Source organism: Stegostoma tigrinum, chromosome 24, assembly GCF_030684315.1.
Source record: "Stegostoma tigrinum isolate sSteTig4 chromosome 24, sSteTig4.hap1, whole genome shotgun sequence".
Classification (NCBI taxonomy): domain Eukaryota; kingdom Metazoa; phylum Chordata; class Chondrichthyes; order Orectolobiformes; family Stegostomatidae; genus Stegostoma; species Stegostoma tigrinum.
Genome location: NC_081377.1, coordinates 21,419,597 through 21,439,010, shown reverse-complemented (window position 1 = coordinate 21,439,010; position 19,414 = coordinate 21,419,597). Strand labels below are relative to the sequence as shown.

The window sequence follows — 19,414 nt, the reverse complement described above, 5'->3', positions numbered from 1 at the left end:
GGATCTCCTGGCAGACTAGGACCCGTGGGCACAGCCTTAAAATTAGAGGGGGTCAATTTTAAATGGAAATGAAGCGACATTTCTTCAGCCAGAGTGGTGGGCTTGTGGAATTCATTGCCACGGAGTGCGGTGGAGGCCGGGACGTTAGATGCCTTCAAGGCACAGATCGACAAATTCTTAATCTCACAAGGAATCAAGGGCTACGGGGAGAGTGCAGGGAAGTGGAGTTGAAATGCCCATCAGCCATGATTTAAATGGCGGAGTGGACTTGAGCTGAATGGCCTTACTTCCACTCCTATGACTTATGGTCTTATGGTCGTAGTCTCCCGTCTAACGGAAACAACTTCCCAGTGTCCACTCTTTCTAAGCCTTAGATTATCTTGTTAGTTTCAATTAGATCTCTCCTCAACCTTCTAAAGTCTAATGAATACAATCCTAGGATCCTTAGCCGTTCATTGTGCGTTAAACCTACCATTCCAGGGATCATCCGTGTGAATTTCTGCTGGACACGCTCCAACGCCAGTATGTCCTTCCTGAGGTGTGGGACCCAAAATTGGACACAGTATTCTAAATGGGGCCTAACTAGAGCTTTATAAAGTCTCAGAAGCACATCGCTGCTTTTATATTCCAACCCTCTTGAGATAGATGACAACATTACATTCGCTTTCTTAATTACGGACTCTACCTGCAAGTTAACCTTTAGAGAATCCTGGACCAACACTCCCAGATCCCTTTGCACTTCTGATTTGCGAATTTTCTCACCGTTTAGAAAATAGTCCATGCCTGTATTCTTTTTTTCCCAAAGTGCAAAACTTTGCATTTGCTTACGTTGAATTTCATCAGCCATCTCCTAAATGGTCTAAATCTTTCTGCAGCATCCGCACCTCGTCAGTACTACCTGCCAGTCCACCTATCTTCGTATCATCAGCAAACTTTGCCAGAATGCCCCCAGTCCCTTCATCCAGATCATTAATATATAAAGTGAACAGCTGCGGCCCCAACACTGAACCCTGCGGGACACCACTTCTCACTGGTTGCCATTCCGCAAAAGATCCCAACTCTCTGCCTTCTCTCAGACAGCCAATCCTCAATCCGAGCCAGTAGCTCACCTCGAACACCGTGGGCCCTCACCTTACTCAGCAGCCTCCCGTGAGGTATCTTATCAAAGGCCTTTTCGAAGTCTATCTAGATAACATCTACTGGGTTTCCCTGGTCTAACCTACTTGCTGTCTCTTCAAAGAATTCTAACAGGTTTGTCACGCACAACCTCCCCTTACTAAATCCATGCTGACTTGTTCTAACCCGACCCTGCTCTTCCAAGAATTTAAAACTCTCATCCTTAACAATGGATTCTAGAATTTTACCAACAACTGAGGTTAGGCTATTCGGCCTATGATTTTCCATCTTTTGTCTTGATCCTTTCTTAAACAAGGGGGTTACAAACAGCAATCTGGGACTTTCCCAGACTCCAGTGACTTTTGAAAGATCACAACCAAAGCTTCCACTATTTCTTCAGCCACCTTCCTCAGGACTCTAGGATGTAGCCCATCGGGGCCAGGAGGTTTATCATTTTTTTTTGACCTTTTAGCTTTTCTAGCACTTTCTCTTTTGTAATGCCTACCATATGCAACTCTGCCCCTTGATTCTCCTTAATTGTTGGGATACTGCTCATGTCTTCCACTGTGAAGACCGATGCAAAGTACTTATTAAGTTCTTCAGCTATTTCCTTATCTCCCATCACTAGACTTCCAGCATCTATTTGGAGTGGCCCAATGACTACTTTTGCCTCTTGTTTGTTTCCTATGTATTGAAAGAAACTCTTACTATCATTTCTAATATTACTAGCTAGCCTACCTTCATATTTGATCCTCTCCTTCCTTATTGGTCTCTTTGTTATCCTCTGTTTGTTTTTGTAGCCTTCCCAGTCTTCTGATTTCCCAGTGCTCTTGGCCACTTTATAGTCTGTCTCTTTTTCTTTGATACATTTCCTGACTTCCTTTGTCAGCCATAGCTGTCTAATCCCACCCCGGATAATCTTTCTTTTCTTTGGGATGAACCTCTTGTACGGTGTCCTCAATTATGCCCAGAAACCCCTGCCATTGTTGCTCTACTGTCTTCCCCGCTAGGTTCTGCTTCCAGTCGATTTTCATCAATTCCTGTCTCATGCCCCTGTAATTACCTTTATTTAACTGTAACACCATTACATCCGATATTGCCTTCTCTCTTTCAAACTGCAGACTGAACTCTACCATATTATGATCACTCCCTCCTAAGTGTTCCTTTGCTTTTAAGATCTTTTATGATGCCAGGCTCATTACATAGCACTAAGTCCAGAATAGCCTGCTCCCTTGTGGGCTCCATCAAAAGCTGTTCCAAAAAACCATCCTGTAAACATTCCATGAATTCCCTTTCTTTGGATCTACCGGCAACATTATTCACCCAGTCCATCTGCATATTGAAGTCCCCCATGATCACCTTGCCTTTCTGACATGCCCTATCTATTTCCTGGTGCATCTTGCACCTCTGGTCCTGAACACTGTTAGGAGGTCTGTACATAACTCCCATTATGGTTTTTTTGCCTTTGTGATTCCTCAACTCCACCGACACAGACTCCACATTCTCTGATCCTATGTCATTCAGTGCCATAGATTTAACTTATTCTTAACTAACAAGGCAACCCCACCCCCCTCTGCCCACCTGTCTTTTTGGTAAGTTGTGAATCCTTGGATGTTTAACTGCCAGTCCTGAACGCCCTGCAACTATGTCTCTTTGGTGCCTACCACATCATAATTATTCAAGATGATTTGTGCTGTTAATTCATCTGCTTTGTTGCGAATACTGCGAGCATTTAGGTAAAGTGCCTTGTTGCTAACTTTCTTATAATTATTAGAGATATTGGAAATCCGAAGATGTCTGAAGCTATCCTTCCTTTTTGTTGTATTCCTAGTCTGCCTCGAGCTTAAATCCACCTGTACACATGCTATCCTGCTGCTTATCTTTCCATTTAACTCCATACTCCCTGTCACTTCCGCTTCTCTTCACCCCCCCCCCCCCCCAAAAACTCAGAAGGTTGGAGTCCTACTCACCACCCTATTTATCTTTTTCGCTAGAACACTGTTTCCAGATCGGTTCAGGTGGAGACCGTCTCAATGGTACAGATCCACCCCCAGTTCCAAAACTGATGCCAATACCCCATGAAATTGAATCCCTCTTTCCCACACCAATCCCTTAGCCACATGTTTACTTCCCTAACTTTCTTTTCCCTACACCAATTGTCACGTGGCTCAGGCAGTAATCCGGAGATTATGACCCTTGAGGACCTGTACTTCAGTTTCTTTCCTAGAGCCTGATAATCCCTGAACAGGTCCTGTACCCTAGCTTTGCCCATGTTGTTAGTCCCAACATGGACCACAACAACTGGATCCTCCCCCTCTCGCTCCAATATCCTTTCAAGCCAGTTGGAGGTGTCCTGCACCCTGGCACCGGGCAGGCAACACACCATGCGGGACTCCTAATCCGGCTTGCATAGGATACTATCTCTCTCCCTAATAATAGAATCCCCTGTAACAACTACCTGTCTTTTTGCTCCCCCCTCTTGAATGGCCTTCTGCACCACGGTGCTCTGATCAGCTGGCTCATCCTGTCCACAGTCCTTTGCCTCATCCGTACAGGGAGCAAGAATCTCATAGCTGTTGGTCAAAGTCAAGGGCTGAGGCTCCTGCTCTCCTGAACTCGGAATCCCCCTACCTGCCTCGCTTACAGTCACAACCTGTTGTCCCTGAACACTTATTGAATTTGAATTACTTGATCAACCGAGTGTGACTGCCTCCTGAAACCAAGTGTCCAGGTAACTCTTCCCCCTCCTGGATGTGCTGCAGAGTTTGAAGCTCAGATTTCAGATCATTAATTCTGATCCGGAGTTCTTCAAGCAACCAACACTTGCTACAGATGTGGTCACTGCCGTTCGCAATGGGATCAGCCAGCTCCCACATCATACAGCTGCAGCACAACACCTGTCCAGCCATTACTACTTATTTAGTTAACTTGTACAATTTATGTATTAAATAATTTCTAGTACTTCTCTGCTACAGTCTTTTTCAATTAAGCAATTAAACTTTTAATGAATCACACGATACACAAGAAACATAAATTGAAAAAGCCTTACCTTAAAAACACATGAGTCCTTCTTGGTTGGAGCTCCTGCTCTTCCTGCTGCTGGAACAGAAATGGAGGGCTCTGCCGGTCGAGGTAGGTTTTTTCTAAACTTTAAAGCAGAGACTCACCCACCTGTAGGCCTCTGATCAGCGCTCCCGCTCTTCCTGCTGCGAGTCTGTGGACTCTTAATTAGGTTATAGTAGGTGGGAGGGAGGCCCTACTGTGTAGGACCTGGGGCTTCGAGGTAAGTGCTTAAATAGCAATTACCTACCTTCCTAACTGCCTGTCTGCTCCGACTTCACTTTTGCCCAGCTCCCACCACTGGATGTTACACATTGAAGTGCTGTTTTTAAATGCTTGATTTTACACATTCTCCAACATGTACATATGTGTATACTAGGTCTAACATTAAACCTTTTTAATGCAACATTTTTAAAAAACTTATCTATTTAATCTTTACAGTGCTGAAGGAAGTCACATCTCTGGACAGAGCAATGGACGGGATCCACTGGCACTTGCCAAGGCTGTACAGGTCCACCATGACACCCAGCATACAATGTATTTTGCGTAAGACCTACTGAAGTTTCTGGTGATTTTTCCAGCATACTGTGCCGTTCTGAAACATCCTTCCTTAGTGCTAATTTTTTTCAACTATCTCTTGAGGGCCAAGCCAATTTCAGACCACAGTCTACCAGCGAATAAGATGCAATGCACTGAAGGACTCATTTACTCATTCGAATTTAAATGCACGGAGAAATGAGCCATCGTTCTTCAAAGTCTATCAGAAGCACTATATATGGAAAATACTGATGGTTTTTGCCACCATACTGATTTTATATTTTTTACCTCAACGCACCAAGGCCGACCATCCTAAGGAAAAGTTGCATGAATGACTTTGAGTGTTACTACATTCAGTAGCAAGTTTTGATATTGTGTGTTTTCTTTCTCCATTTATACGAGGTAATACTGTTGTAAAACTCACATCTATTTTTAATCTTTTACATACAGACTGTGGGTATGCGTGTGGGAGACTAAACATTTGGGATTCTTTACAGATAGTTCCAGTATGTAAATTGTGCAAAGGTTTCAAAGGGAGCCCATGAAATTATACAGCCATAAAGGGCTATGTATTTCCAAACAATACATTACTGTGCACTCAAATAATTTCAAAGTAGTTCTTGGTAAGATTTGTGCTCATGATTTTGCAGCTTCATGGAGATTGAAGTTGAATAAGTTGTTAGAGGTTTGTGCTAAAACATGAAGCAAGGTTTGACTCTCTATAGGCATAAAATGATTTTGGGGAGCTATGGCTCCAAAATTGTAAAGCGAAATACTATGACGAACGTTCCCGCTCAGCTCCTGTGATTGCTCAGTCTGTGCACACTGACACTCTTCCCAGCATTGACTTCCCACTTGGGAAACCATTGGTGCACACAGCCTACGAAGAAGCAAAAAGAATTAGAGGGAATATAGACTGAAAATGCTGGAGATCTGAAATAAAAACTCAAAACATTGGAAGCGTTTGGGTTCAGGCAGCATCTGTGGAGAGAGAAACAATTACTGTTACAGGCCAATATCTTTTCATCAGAGTTGAGTGAACTTAGCAAAAAGGTTTTGCCAATTCTGATTATCTGTCATCAATCTGAAACATAACTCAGTTTCTCCATCTACAGATGGTCTCAGCCCTGCTGAGCATTTTCAGCATTTTGTTTTTATTGTATGGTTCCAAAACCTTTTGCTTGAACATTTGCAATATCCTATGATGTCGAGATGCCTAACTCCAAACTTGTCTGCGTAAGATTGGGCGCTCTACTTTTTGATGGTCTGACCATTTTGTTCCTTTTCATTAAGTAAGGCCAGCTGGACTGTCCATCCCAGTTAGATCATCCATCTGTGCTCTGCCAGCAACTGTGTCTTTCCCACAGTTGACTATTTTGACTGATTGGCAGGCATGTGGCAAATCGAAAATCAAAGCTTATATAAATTCAAGATAATTAGTTTGACATCTTTTTGCCATGACAATCCTAATTGATGCAATGGCAAACTGCCCAAGCTGCCACTGATAAATTCCATTCTTGGTACTAGAGTGAATTTTTGTTTCAAATAGGGATTTTGCACTAAACATTTTGTGATTTTACCTTTAAACCTTAATCATAGTTGATAGAATTGTTGTATGCAATAGGTAGACAAAATTCCTCAAATTGAAGTTGCATACACCAGGAGTGAAACTGCTATTTTGCAGAATTTACTTGCTGGAATTGTATATGCTAAATGTGGACTGGACTGTACTTGGAAATTTTGAAAAAGCATTCATGAACTTTTAATACAGAATTGGAAATTGAAATTGTCCAGTTTTATTTTTTTGGTTTATCCATTTCAGAAGCTTCTAAGTACCTGTATTTTTGCTGTGAATTTTAGTACAATACCTTTAAGGTGCCAGCTTGATAAGTTGTGAAAGATGTTGAGTTTGCAAAACTGTTATGGTGCTTAAAATTACTTGGACTGTATTGACATGAGGGCTGTTTCTAACTAGTCTGTCCAAGTTTATAGTTTTGGGCAAGAAAGATTCAACTTGCTTTCCTGGCAAGGAGGCTGAAACGTTGGGCATACAACTGCAGGACAAATGGATCTTTGTATAAGATATATCTTCATTCATAATCAGGCATAATTCTGTTTTATTTAAAGTTTGCATACTTTGTGACCCTTTATTATGTTTGTTTAAAGTTTACTTGTGCAATATGTTCAAAACTTTCAACTGTAAAATAAGACAAGCAAACTGCAAAAAGGAAGTGAGTTAACTGGCCAGAATGTGTGGATGATGAAACACAGCCTTCCTTTTAAATTTCCAAATCTCGTTCTGAAGTTTTGACCAGGATAATTGATTTTAAGATGTTCTCTACCATAGTTTTAGAATACAATTTTACATGGCTCGTGAGCCTTTTTTAAGGATAGCAACATATCCACTTTGTGCCATCTTCAGCTGAGCAAGCAAAATTTTGTATTTTTTAAACTTGCTATTAAGGGAATGAAAGGAATCCAAAGAAAAATGCTGTTTTAAACTGCAAGAATTTTCTTAAGCATTCAAGTATGTCAGGAGTTGTAGCTTGTGATTGATGATCTTTCATTAAAAACAGGATGAAAGCAATCTGTCTGTTTGCACCCTACAAAATTTGTCATGTCACTTTCCATGTATTGTATTTTGACATTCCGCAGATAAAAGTAGTCCTAAGGAGATGGTTGGTTGGTTGGTTTGTTTGTTTGTTTCTATCAGAGTATGCCCAGTTTAACTATTGGCTGCTTTCAAGCAAATGGCTATGTATGCTTTTTTTCCTCCAAGTGTTGTGCTCTTGTATAGATGTCAAGATTTCATGATAGCTGTGATTTTTGATCATGTGAGTATCATTTTGTCTTCTTCCAAATTCCTATTGGCACCCAAAAAAGTTAGTGTCCTTGTCAGTAGCTGAAATGATTCATTATAACTGTTTAATTTGGTGACTGACCTGTGTTTCATTAACATACATGCCTGGCATTGCCTTTAACTTTTTATCTTGGCATTTGCAAATTGACACAGGTAGTTTCTTTTTGTTTCCTTGAAGCTGACCTTGCTGTAGGCAGTTAAATACAACTGCTAACATTGAAGGCTGTTCTTAAAGCTACAAATCTAATATCTTTATGGTCAGTTTTCCATTTATAATTCACACTTTGTACATTGCATTGCTCATGAAATTGCTGCTGTATGTTTTTTTTAGAAAAAGAAACAGGATTACTGGGTTTGTGAGAACCTGGCAGTAAATGGATCAGTAAAGCGACCAATTTTTGTAAGGGCTTGATGTAGCATCTGTCCTTTTTATTGACTTCTTTTTAAATGCACCTTTTATGTGGATTGTGGTGGTGTTTTATGCTTTTACGTTTTACATGCACTTCAACAATATCTGCAATAGTTTTCAAAACTTCAACCTTTTCAATGACACACAATTTCAGCAGCTGAAATAAGACCTCATTCTCAAGCAGACTTTACAATCTTAATGCAGTAAACTTTACCAGCAGAACTGATCGTTCTCACTTCACTGCACTTTGTGGCTAATTCACCTCGCCAGCATACTGGACTTTCCTACTATGACACAGCATAGAATTATTGGTACTTCCAGATTAGATTGTTTCAACTAGCTGGTGCCAAAAATGTTTGAAGCTGAGGTTAAAATTAACTTCTATGGACAGGTTTCAAAGTTCTTATTCAAAAATATAACTCTCCAGGATAAAAATTGTCTTTCAGTCTTGGAGCATACAGACCCTTTGTTGAGTGGCACATCTTGTATAGGGTATATTTTGTATTTTCTTTAATAAATTATGTTGATTGTAATAGAAATCTATATTTGTTGGCTATTGGATCCATATTTTCAGAAGAAAGCAAATGTTTTTGCAAATAATTTATATAATGCAGACAGATTGGACTTCACATTACAATATTCTCTTTCTATATACTTTTGAGTAAGCTGCAGGATTATATAATTTTCAATTGCAATTTATCTGAGATTTGTCTAAAGAATAGCTGTCAGTATAGGTTACATTATTGGAGTGGCAGGAAATAATTGCAATTTGTTTTCACCTTGTGTGAATGCAGTAAATGTAGTTCGCAGTTAGAGCAGGGCATTTTCAAATAACTACTTTCCAAGTATGAATAGCATTTGTTGGCAGAATTTAAATAGCTTAATATAGTAAAAATTTGGGACAAATTTCAGGGATATAATATCAATGTTTGATTCTGACGAGAGGAAAAACTGTAGCTGTTTATGCCCAGAACTAATAGAAAATGTATCCTCTGAGGTTTTGATTCCTAATGCTACAGGTAAACTATCTTTCACTTGATTTATTCTGATACTCCTGGGGGGAGAAAAGCAGGTTTGGTTTTCTCATCATGAAATAATTACCTCATGAACATGGGAGTGAAAGCATCCTATGTACCAACTTTTGGCTCAGTAGCATAACGGTTTTCGTGGGAATTTAATGCTGAAAGCCTAATGTGCAGCAGTGTAAAAGACAAGAGAATACTTTGAGTTGAAAGAAGCAAAATTGATTGAAACAAGTTTTTAAATGCTTGGAGGAATTTCTGGGACAGTATGTCACTTTATTGATCCATTACGTACTAAAACTTCAAAACTGATCATGACAATTTGGAATATTTTAGAATAATATTACTAAGGCTAACTGAAGTACATATTAGGGTTGTGTACTAATTTTTAATAATGCAATTCAACAAATTTGAAAAACAAATGGGCAGGACAATGGCCATCAGGTGTAATATCGTTGTAATTCAGTTTATACAGTTTCACCACACAGGTCATGATCCAACCCATTATGTTTCTGTATGTTCTCAAATAACTGTCTATTTAGCTGCATTCTTCTGCACTATCCCAACACTCTTCTTATTATTTTGTGTTTTTGTACATTTCCTTTTATAAAAGCCATTACTGATTCCCTGCTTTTATGACTTAACTGGCACTGTCTTTCATGTATTAACAGCTCTCTGCACTTCTATAATATAAAGAAACTCTAAATGTCTCATTTTAAATGAAAATATATTCTCTCTGATTCATCAGCTGCGGCTTTTGGTCCGATTTTGTCATCTTAATGATGTATAATCATGGCAATAGTCACATTTATTCCATTCCAATTAAAACTCACAATTTCATTCAAATTCCCTTCTGCTTTTTTATCTCCCTAACTCTAGAAGTTTTAACTTTTATTCATAACTGAGAAGAGCAGGACTGTTGTTTCAGTGGGTGTCAGCACTGTTGCTGTAACTTATTGATAAATACTGTAGAGTGTTTTTGTAACATTGCTGTATCTTGGCAATGGAGTGTTGCATTTGGTTTGCACGTGAAATATCAAAAAAATTCAAATTCTGTTTGTACCAAAATTGAAGTTATGATTTGGATGAATAATCAAAGTGCACTATTTTGAACCTACTAGATTGTCCAAAGATTTGAATAAATACAATTAATTTCCTGCAATTTTCAGAGTATTTTTAAGAAAATATGTTCGTGTTTCACAGGGAATCAAAAATCCATGCCTTCAAAATGGAAAGTCTCTCACCATCATGCATGATTTGTATTTTAAAAACTCCATTACTACTACCCCTTACCTTAACTCAGCCCCCCACCCCAAAATACACAACCACACAACAAAAACAGACATAGGGCCTTCATAGTCTGCACAGGTTAGTACCACATCAGCCAAAGCATCTAATGATTACTATGTCCTTATTGTTACCTGGCAGAGAATGTACATAATAAATTTAGAGACAATGTGTGGGACTATAGAATCAAGTAGATTGATCCTGTTTTTTTTGTACTTTACCATTTTGAAAACTTTGTTGTATTGTTGAATGCTGGTATTAATTCCCCAGTTGCAGAGACTAGGCCATGTCTCAAAAGTCACAAGTAGGCGGCCAGTTGTGGTAAATGGGTTTTAATTAAACTTTCCAGAGTGGACGCCACTCAGAATTCTGCATTTGTCACTTGTGCAAGGTTTTTTTTCCCTGTGTGAATCTGCATTTCTGTCACTGAACAAATTGGATATCTAATCTGATGTACCACCATAATACTTACTGTTTTTATTTATGTTCATTACCTGTTTAAAACTGATCTAAAGTATGTTTGGTGTACATTTGTCCAAATCAGAATGCAGTTTGCTCTTTCTGAATATTAAATGCTGTCACTTTCTTGTTCATTAATGACTGATTTGTTGATAATGAGATTTTTTTGGGTTACAGGAAAGAGGAATTGGAGCCTGACATTTATAAGTAGTGGTACTGTATAATAACCTGGTGATCCATGGTCTTAAGGTCTCTGCGAATACAAAACTGCATTGAAAGCATTTTATGCTGCATAGTTCTGCTGTATTTTTTTTTGTGTGTGTGTATGTGTGTGTGTGTGTGTGTGTGTGTGTGTAGTTCTTGGTACAATGTATGCATTTTTCACTAAAATTGGAAAAAAACTGTTTTCTAGTTCTCATACATATGTTTAGATAAGTGCTGTTTGATTATTTTATTGAGTCTTGATTTGCGAATATGTCTACCAATACGAGGTACTTTCTTGAGCTGTAGGTATGGATAACATGATAACCTTCCCTACAATGCGAAAAGATGTTGGCTGATTGAATTAAAAAGCTGTACTGCAATATGACTTTTAGACTGCGGGGACAATTTGTGTTCACGTAACAAAATAAAATGGTATTTTTGTGCCAGAATTTCCAAAGTCTATCAACTTGATGCTTTTTTTTTTGCACTTTTTTGCCCAACTTTGTTTTTCTTAGTATCAGTTGCATTATATATATATTGTTTACTTGCTGGCTTGGGCTCTGTAGGTGGATTCTAGGCACTGCTGAATGTTTGTCTCTAGCTATTGTTCATCCCACCAGATCTTTTGGCTTTTACCCATTCAGAGGGGTGCAGTAAATGATGAGTATAGCAATTAATAATGGCTGATCATCTACTTGCTGAGGGTCAGGGACCAAATTTATACTAAGGTCTTCTGGCTCAACAGCAAGGAAATATGATTTTCTTGAACCAGACCATTTTCTGTAGCTGCTGAATCAACCTTTTGCCTAATGTTGAGAGTGCAGGATGGTTGATAGCCGCTTTGCTTTAAGGTTGGAGGATACCAAGTGTTTTACCAGTGTGAGATTTGAGAATTGCCCTGTGTAAGCCTGAGTGTACTACGCATTATCTAGTTCACACGGATGATAACTTTTAGACAGTACTATACTGTGCCTTTTTTGCCATTGGACGAGATTCTTTGGACACAAGAAATGAGAATTGTGTTATCCTGTTCACAGCGTGTTCTGTACTCTGTTGTGACATGGATTCCACTATGTCATAGAGTCATACAGGTGTGGAAACAGACCCTTTGGTCCAACTCGTCCATGCTGAATATAATCCCAAATTAAACTAGTCCCACCTGCCTGCTTCTGGACCATATCCCTCCAATCCTTTCCCATTCACAAATCTATCCAGCTCCAGCTGTACCTGCATCAAATACTTTCTCTGGCAGTTCATTATACAAATGAACTACTGTTTTTTTAATGTTGCCCCTATAGCCTTTTTAAATCTTTCTACTTTCACTTCAAAATTAGGGGCATAAATTTTTTTTTAAACTCTCCACTTCAAGGAGCAGATCTTTGCATGTCCCTCATGATTTTATAAATACCTAATAAAGAAATGAGAGGTGATGGTGTGGGTCTGGGTCTGGGTGGAATGCTCTTTGGAGCATCGGTGTTGATTTGATGGGCTGAATGGCCTGCTTCCAGGCTGTAGGGATTCCATGATTCTATGAATTATGCCTCAATCTTCCTACCCTCCTGGGGGGGGAAAAAAGTACCAGCTATTTTTCATAACTCAAGCCTTCCATTCCCAGCAACATCCTGGTAAATCTTTAATAAACGCTCTCCTGTTTAATAAACGCTCTCCTGTTTAATAATATCCTTCCTATAACCGAATGATCAGAATTACAATCAGTACTCCAGAAGATGCCTCACCAAGGTTGTGTACATGATCCTTATTTGTACTTTTTACAGATGTAGACTTTCCTGTTTCATCAATGGAAATTGAATCATAATTGAAAATAGTTTACAGGTTATGCTTGTTTATTTTTTGATCATTTTGTATCCTCTTTAATATAATCTTGGGACCAAAGTCCTGGGAAATTAGTCCTATTGATCTAATTAGTTGCACGGTGTTCAAGTTCCTGAATGTGATAGAGAGAATTTGATTTGGTGTGCTAAAGAAATATGTCTCCTGTCTTCCTAATTTATTTAATCTTTTTACCACTACAAATTGTTTGTTTGTTTCAGGAGTGTGAACTAGTTTCACATAAGATGGTGGACAGTATTTTCACTTTGCGCTTCCTTATTGGAGCGATTGCTGTAGAATTTTGGTTGTTCAATGATTTTTAAGAGAAATTTCTAGAGAGGATCCATGTTACCAAGAGGGCTCAGGTTGTAATTGCAGGTATGGTACAACAGGCTGTGATTGTGGGTGGGAGGCCCTAATCATATTACTGCTACTGGAAGGTCTCATGTTTGAGTGGGTAACGTCCTTACCTGTGAGTCAAAAGCTCCAAATTTGAATCTAACCCCAGGATTTGATGACCAAGGAAAGTGTACACAAGGTATGGTTAAAACAGTTGATTCACCAACCTGTGAATCCCTCCTTCATGTTCCAGGTGGCATGCAGTATAAGTGAGAGATGGTCAACCATGTTTTGGAAGAAAACTTGTATTTTCCATCAACACAGTCCAGCACTGTAGACTACAGCATGCATGTAAAACTGTATGTTGCTACAGAAATCCGACTTCCTGATTTTTTTTTTTAATTAATTCACCGGATGAGGCTAGCACTCAATGCCTATTCCTATTTGCCCAGGGGGCAGTTACGAGTTAAGCATGTTGCTGCAGGTCTGGAGTCACATGTAGGCCAGACTAGGTGAGGACAGCAGTTTTATTCCGGAAAGGACATCAGTGAGCCAGATGGATTTTTCCTAACAATTGACGATGATGTCATGGTCATCATTAGACTCCTTTCCAGATTATTATTGAATTCAGATACCATCATCTGCTATGGTGGGATTCGAACCCCAGTCCCCAGAGCATTCCTCAGTCTCTGGATTAACAGTCCCGCAATTAATACCACTAGGCCATCACCTCCCCTGATCTAAATGATCTCTAATGCGCAACCACCTCCATTACTATGCAGTTAGGAAACTGCACATCTTTAATAGGCATAGTGCTGCTGCTTACCAGTATGGTATTGGAGAGTTGAGAAGCAGATTGGTTGGTTGAGAAGGGACAGAGGGAGAGACAAAAGAAACCCAAGGTGACAGGTCTTTATTGTCTTCTCTACTTTTCCAGACACTCAGGAAAAAAAAATACATGATTTATAGAGACTCTCTTCTTCACTGACTAATTTCGTTTGGGTAAAGTATCCATCATGCTCATTCCTTTCTGTTGTTCAGAACAAATTCTTGAGGACGAAGCATTGAATGTTGAAAAGCATGTACTAGGAATAGTTTGTTGTAACTATTTTCTGAAATGTTTCCTCATTAACTAGATGAATGGTATCTGCTTTCAGTCTAGTAAAAGATCCTATACAGGGATTCATGATTCATGATCCCTCTGCTCCACCATGAAATTCCATTTGCTTCAATCCTAGAGTTATATATCAGGTTTGCTTATTGAAAATTATCTAATCCAGACCTTCAGGAGATTGGGCAAAGAGGTATGCCTCTCTGGTGACTGAAAATGTAATACTGAACACAACAGGAGAAAGACAATGTAGGATGTCAAAGTATGAATTATGAATATTAAAACAATAGGATTTTATTTACATGAGAGAAAAGAGTAATTAGATTTTTCTTGCCCATGACACTTTAACAAGATCACTGAGATGATTTCCAGTGATCGGGAGATGTGATGGAAGCCTGTAATTTACAAGTGTCACAGTATAAAGAGATGTTTTTCCTTGTGTAATTAAATGCAGTGTGTATCGAAAAGTGCATTCACATTTGAATTTGAGGTAAATTCAGGACTGTAATAAGTTAGTAGTCTAGCTGTATTGTTTTTGGTTTGTGTTTGTCTTTGCCAGGAATCAGTGAAGACCAGATTGGCTGGCTTCTCTGTTGTAACTTACATTGTTCCTATGCGATTTTTAATTTCTACCCTTGAAACTGTTTCCCTCTTTTACAAAATGCCATTCTGAGTTTAGATATCATTTAGGGCCCAGACGATGCATGACTTCCACATTTGGATGACAAGTCATGAGGAAAACTCTGTATGTCATACACATATTACACCTTGACTTTGTTCTTGGGTGATGTACTTTCAGACATTTGCTGTCTTCACCTTGGAACCAGTCCTTGAAACTGGCATTCACCAGATTTGGTGATTTATTGGACATGTGTCTTTCTTGTTGAATCTATAACAAAATGCCTTTTGAAGGGTATCACAGCTACAGAAGCTTCCATTGTCGAGGAAGATCTGCCTACTGAGTCAGTATGGGTGGAAATTAGGAACAGCAAGGGAGTAGTCACCTCGTTAGGGGTTTACTACAGGCCCCCCAATAGCAGCAGGGAGATTGTAGAAAGCATAGGTCGACAGATTTTGGAAAAGTGTGGACGCAGTAGGGTTGTTGTAATGGGTGACTTTAACTTTCCTAATATTGATTGGAACCTCCTTCGAGCAGAAGATTTGAATGGAGCTGTTTTTGTAAGGTGTGTTCAGGAGGGTTTCCTAACGCAGTACGTTGACAGGCCGACGAGGGGAGAGGCCATTCTAGACTTGGTGCTCGGAAACGAGCCGGGGCAGGTATCAGATCTTGTGGTGGGAGAGCATTTTGGTGATAGTGACCATAACACTCTCTCATTCTACATAGCTATGGAGAAGGAGAGGATTAGGCAGAATGGGAGGATATTTAATTGGGGAAGAGGAAACTATGATGCGATTAGACACGAGTTAGGAAGCATGGACTGGGAGCAGTTGTTCCATGGTAAGGGAACTATAGACATGTGGAGATGGTTTAAGGAACAGTTGTTGGGAGTGATGAGTAAATATGTCCCTCTGAGACAGGCAAGACGGGGTAAGATAAAGGAACCTTGGATGACGAGAGCGGTGGAGCTTCTAGTGAAAAGGAAGAAGGTAGCTTACATAAGGTGGAGGAAGCTAGGGTCAAGTTCAGCTAGAGAGGATTACATGCAGGCAAGGAAGGAGCTCATAAATGGTCTGAGGAGAGCCAGGAGGGGGCACGAGAAAGGCTTGGCAGAAGGAATCCGGGAAAACACAAAGGCATTTTACACTTACGTGAGGAATAAGAGAATGGTCAAAGAAAGAGTAGGGCCGATCAGGGATAGCATAGGGAACTTGTGTGTGGAGCCTGAGGAGGTAGGGGAAGCCCTAAATGAGTTTTTTGCTTCTGTCTTTACGAAAGAAACGACCTGTGTAGTGAATGAAACCTTTGAAGAGCAGGTGTGCATGCTGGAATGGATAGAGATAGAGGAAGCTGATGTACTGAAAATTTTGTCAAACATTAAGATTGACAAGTCGCCAGGCCCGGATCAGATTTGTCCTCGGCTGCTTTGGGAAGCGAGAAATGCAATTGCTTCGCCACTTGCGAAGATCTTTGCATCCTCGCTCTCCACTGGAGTCGTACCTGAGGACTGGAGAGAGGCAAATGTAATTCCTCTCTTCAAGAAAGGAAATAGGGAAATCCCCGGCAATTATAGACCGGTAAGTCTCACGTCTGTCGTCTGCAAGGTGTTAGAAAGGATTCTGAGGGATAAGATTTATGACCATCTGGAAGAGCATGGCTTGATCAAATACAGTCAACACGGCTTTGTGAGGGGTAGGTCATGCCTTACAAACCTTATCGAGTTTTTTGAGGATGTGACTAGTAAGGTTGATGAGGGTCAAGCTGTGGATGTGGTGTATATGGACTTCAGTAAGGCATTTGATAAGGTTCCCCATGGAAGGCTCATTCAGAAGGTCAGGAGGAATGGGATACAGGGGAACTTAGCTGCTTGGATACAGAATTGGCTGGCCAACAGAAGACAGCGAGTGGTAGTAGAAGGAAAATATTCTGCCTGGAAGTCAGTGGTGAGTGGGGTTCCACAGGGCTCTGTCCTTGGGCCTCTACTGTTTGTAATTTTTATTAATGACTTGGACGAGGGAATTGAAGGATGGGTCAGCAAGTTTGCAGACGACACAAAGGTCGGAGGTGTCGTTGACAGTGTAGAGGGCTGTTGTAGGCTGCAGCGGGACATTGACAGGATGCAGAGATGGGCTGAGAGGTGGCAGATGGAGTTCAACCTGGATAAATGCGAGGTGATGCATTTTGGAAGGTCGAATTTGAAAGCTGAGTACAGGATTAAGGATAGGATTCTTGGCAGCGTGGAGGAACAGAGGGATCTTGGTGTGCAGATACATAGATCCCTTAAAATGGCCACCCAAGTGGACAGGGTTGTTAAGAAAGCATATGGTGTTTTGGCTTTCATTAACAGGGGGATTGAGTTTAAGAGTCGTGAGATCTTGTTGCAGCTCTATAAAACTTTGGTTAGACCGCACTTGGAATACTGCGTCCAGTTCTGGGCGCCCTATTATAGGAAAGATGTGGATGCTTTGGAGAGGGTTCAGAGGAGGTTTACCAGGATGCTGCCTGGACTGGAGGGCTTATCTTATGAAGAGAGGTTGACTGAGCTCGGTCTCTTTTCATTGGAGAAAAGGAGGAGGAGAGGGGACCTAATTGAGGTATACAAGATAATGAGAGGCATAGATAGAGTCGATAGCCAGAGACTATTTCCCAGGGCAGAAATGGCTAGCACGAGGGGTCATAGTTTTAAGCTGGTTGGTGGAAAGTATAGAGGGGATGTCAGAGGCAGGTTCTTTACGCAGAGAGTTGTGAGAGCATGGAATGCGTTGCCAGCAGCAGTTGTGGAAGCAAGGTCATTGGGGTCATTTAAGAGACTGCTGGACATGCATATGGTCACAGAAATTTGAGGGTGCATCCATGAGGATCAATGGTCGGCACAACATTGTGGGCTGAAGGGCCTGTTCTGTGCTGTACTGTTCTATGTTCTATGTTCTAAGTCACCCTGAGCATTTTCAACAACTTTTCAGTTGAAATACATGAGTCAAACTCACTTCAGATCAAACAAAAGCCTTCATTAAAAAGGAGCACCATGCAAGCTTTCTCTTTTAATGTAGTTTTTAAAAAATTGAGGCACTTCAGAGTTATTCAAGTATGACCCTGAAAGGCATAAGTATATTTGAGCTGATGATCAAAATCTTAGTTAAAGGTAGATTTTATGAACATCTTAAAGGACGTACAGCAGTGCAAGGAGGTGATTTCAGTGTTTCGGGTTCTTGAGAGGCTGCCATTGGTACAGCAATTAAGAGTGGATTAAAGATGAAGTGTTGGAGGAGTGCAGGTATCTACAGTTGGCAGAGGATAAAGATGAAGGGTAATGCCGCTAAGGAATTTGTAAACAATAATAAGAATTTCAAATCAGTATTGCTTAACCAGGAGCCAGGGTAGGATCAGAATCTCAGGAATGCAAAGTGAACTAAGTTTAATTTGATTTAGGATACAGGCAGCAGAGATTTCTATACGTTTACAGAGGTGTAAGATAGGTACTAGCCAGCAGTACATTGGAATATTGAACTTTTAAGGATAACAAAAATGAGAATGAGGGTTTCCAAAACAGCTGAGGCTCTGGTGTAATTGGAAAAGTGGGAATGGAGGTCTTGATGGCACAAGAATTATCTGCATCCTATGTAACATTCACCATTGTGAACCGTCTGGATCAGTCTATAACAGCTGCCAGGAAGAGGGCTGGAGTCAGTTGTTGGATAACATTCGTGATGGAACTGAATGCAATGGCTTTGACAGAGGAGATGTATTGAAGATAGATAGTGTAATCAACAGTTTCAGGTTGCAGACTGTTGGAGATGATGTGGGATATTTTACCATGGTCACAGTCATATTTTGAAACTTTGAGGGTCATTTCATTGCTAAGGTAGGCAGAAAGATGCTTGGAATATTTAATCCAATTTGGGAATTGACAACACATTTAAGGATTTTGAATATGTGAAGAGAATTGGAGATGGGGACTTTGATTTACATGGACTTCAGGGATAAAGATTTATTTTCTTTTTGAGGAGGCAGTGATGAGGCAGATTTATGGAGGGTGCAATACCTGAAGAGAATTATTTGTCAATTATTATTTATTTAGGGATAGGTAATGGCCTAGTGATATATGGCTAGACTATTAACTCTGAGACCCAGCCAACATTTTGGAGAACTGGGTTTGAATTCCACCATGGCAGATGGTGAAATTTGAATTCAGTAATCTGAAAAGGAGAGTCTAATGATGACCATGAAACCATTGTCGATCGGTAGAATTAAAAAATGCAATATGGCTCACTAATGTCCTTTTAGGAAAGGAATCTGCCATCCTTCTCTGGTCTGGCCTACATGTGATTCCAGACACACATCAGTGTGGTTAAGTCTTAATTGTCCTCTGGACAGTTAGAAAATGGCAAAAATTTTTCGCCCTGTTAATGATGCCCACGTTTAGTGGATGAATTTTTAAAAAAATTAACATCAACTTCCATGGTCAAGAATGTTCAGCAATTTAGTAAGAGTCAAATATGAGGAGGAACAATAGATAGATAGATAGATAGATGGATTTCTTGCAGAGGATAAAGTGTGGTCT

The 19,414-nt window shown here is 40.1% G+C and overlaps 1 protein-coding gene across 2 annotated transcripts in view; it reads left to right on the top strand.

The window, feature by feature from the left end:
* Nucleotides 1-11,403, top strand: part of ago4 (argonaute RISC component 4) — a 78,160-nt gene extending 66,757 nt beyond the window's left edge. For both annotated transcript variants that reach the window (XM_048557842.2, XM_048557841.2), the window contains exon 19: nt 4,618-11,403. In XM_048557842.2, coding sequence (XP_048413799.1) covers nt 4,618-4,726 — 109 coding nt within the window. In that variant the 3' untranslated portion in view covers nt 4,727-11,403. The remainder of the gene's footprint in view (nt 1-4,617) is intronic.
* Nucleotides 11,404-19,414: the final 8,011 nt, after the last annotated feature.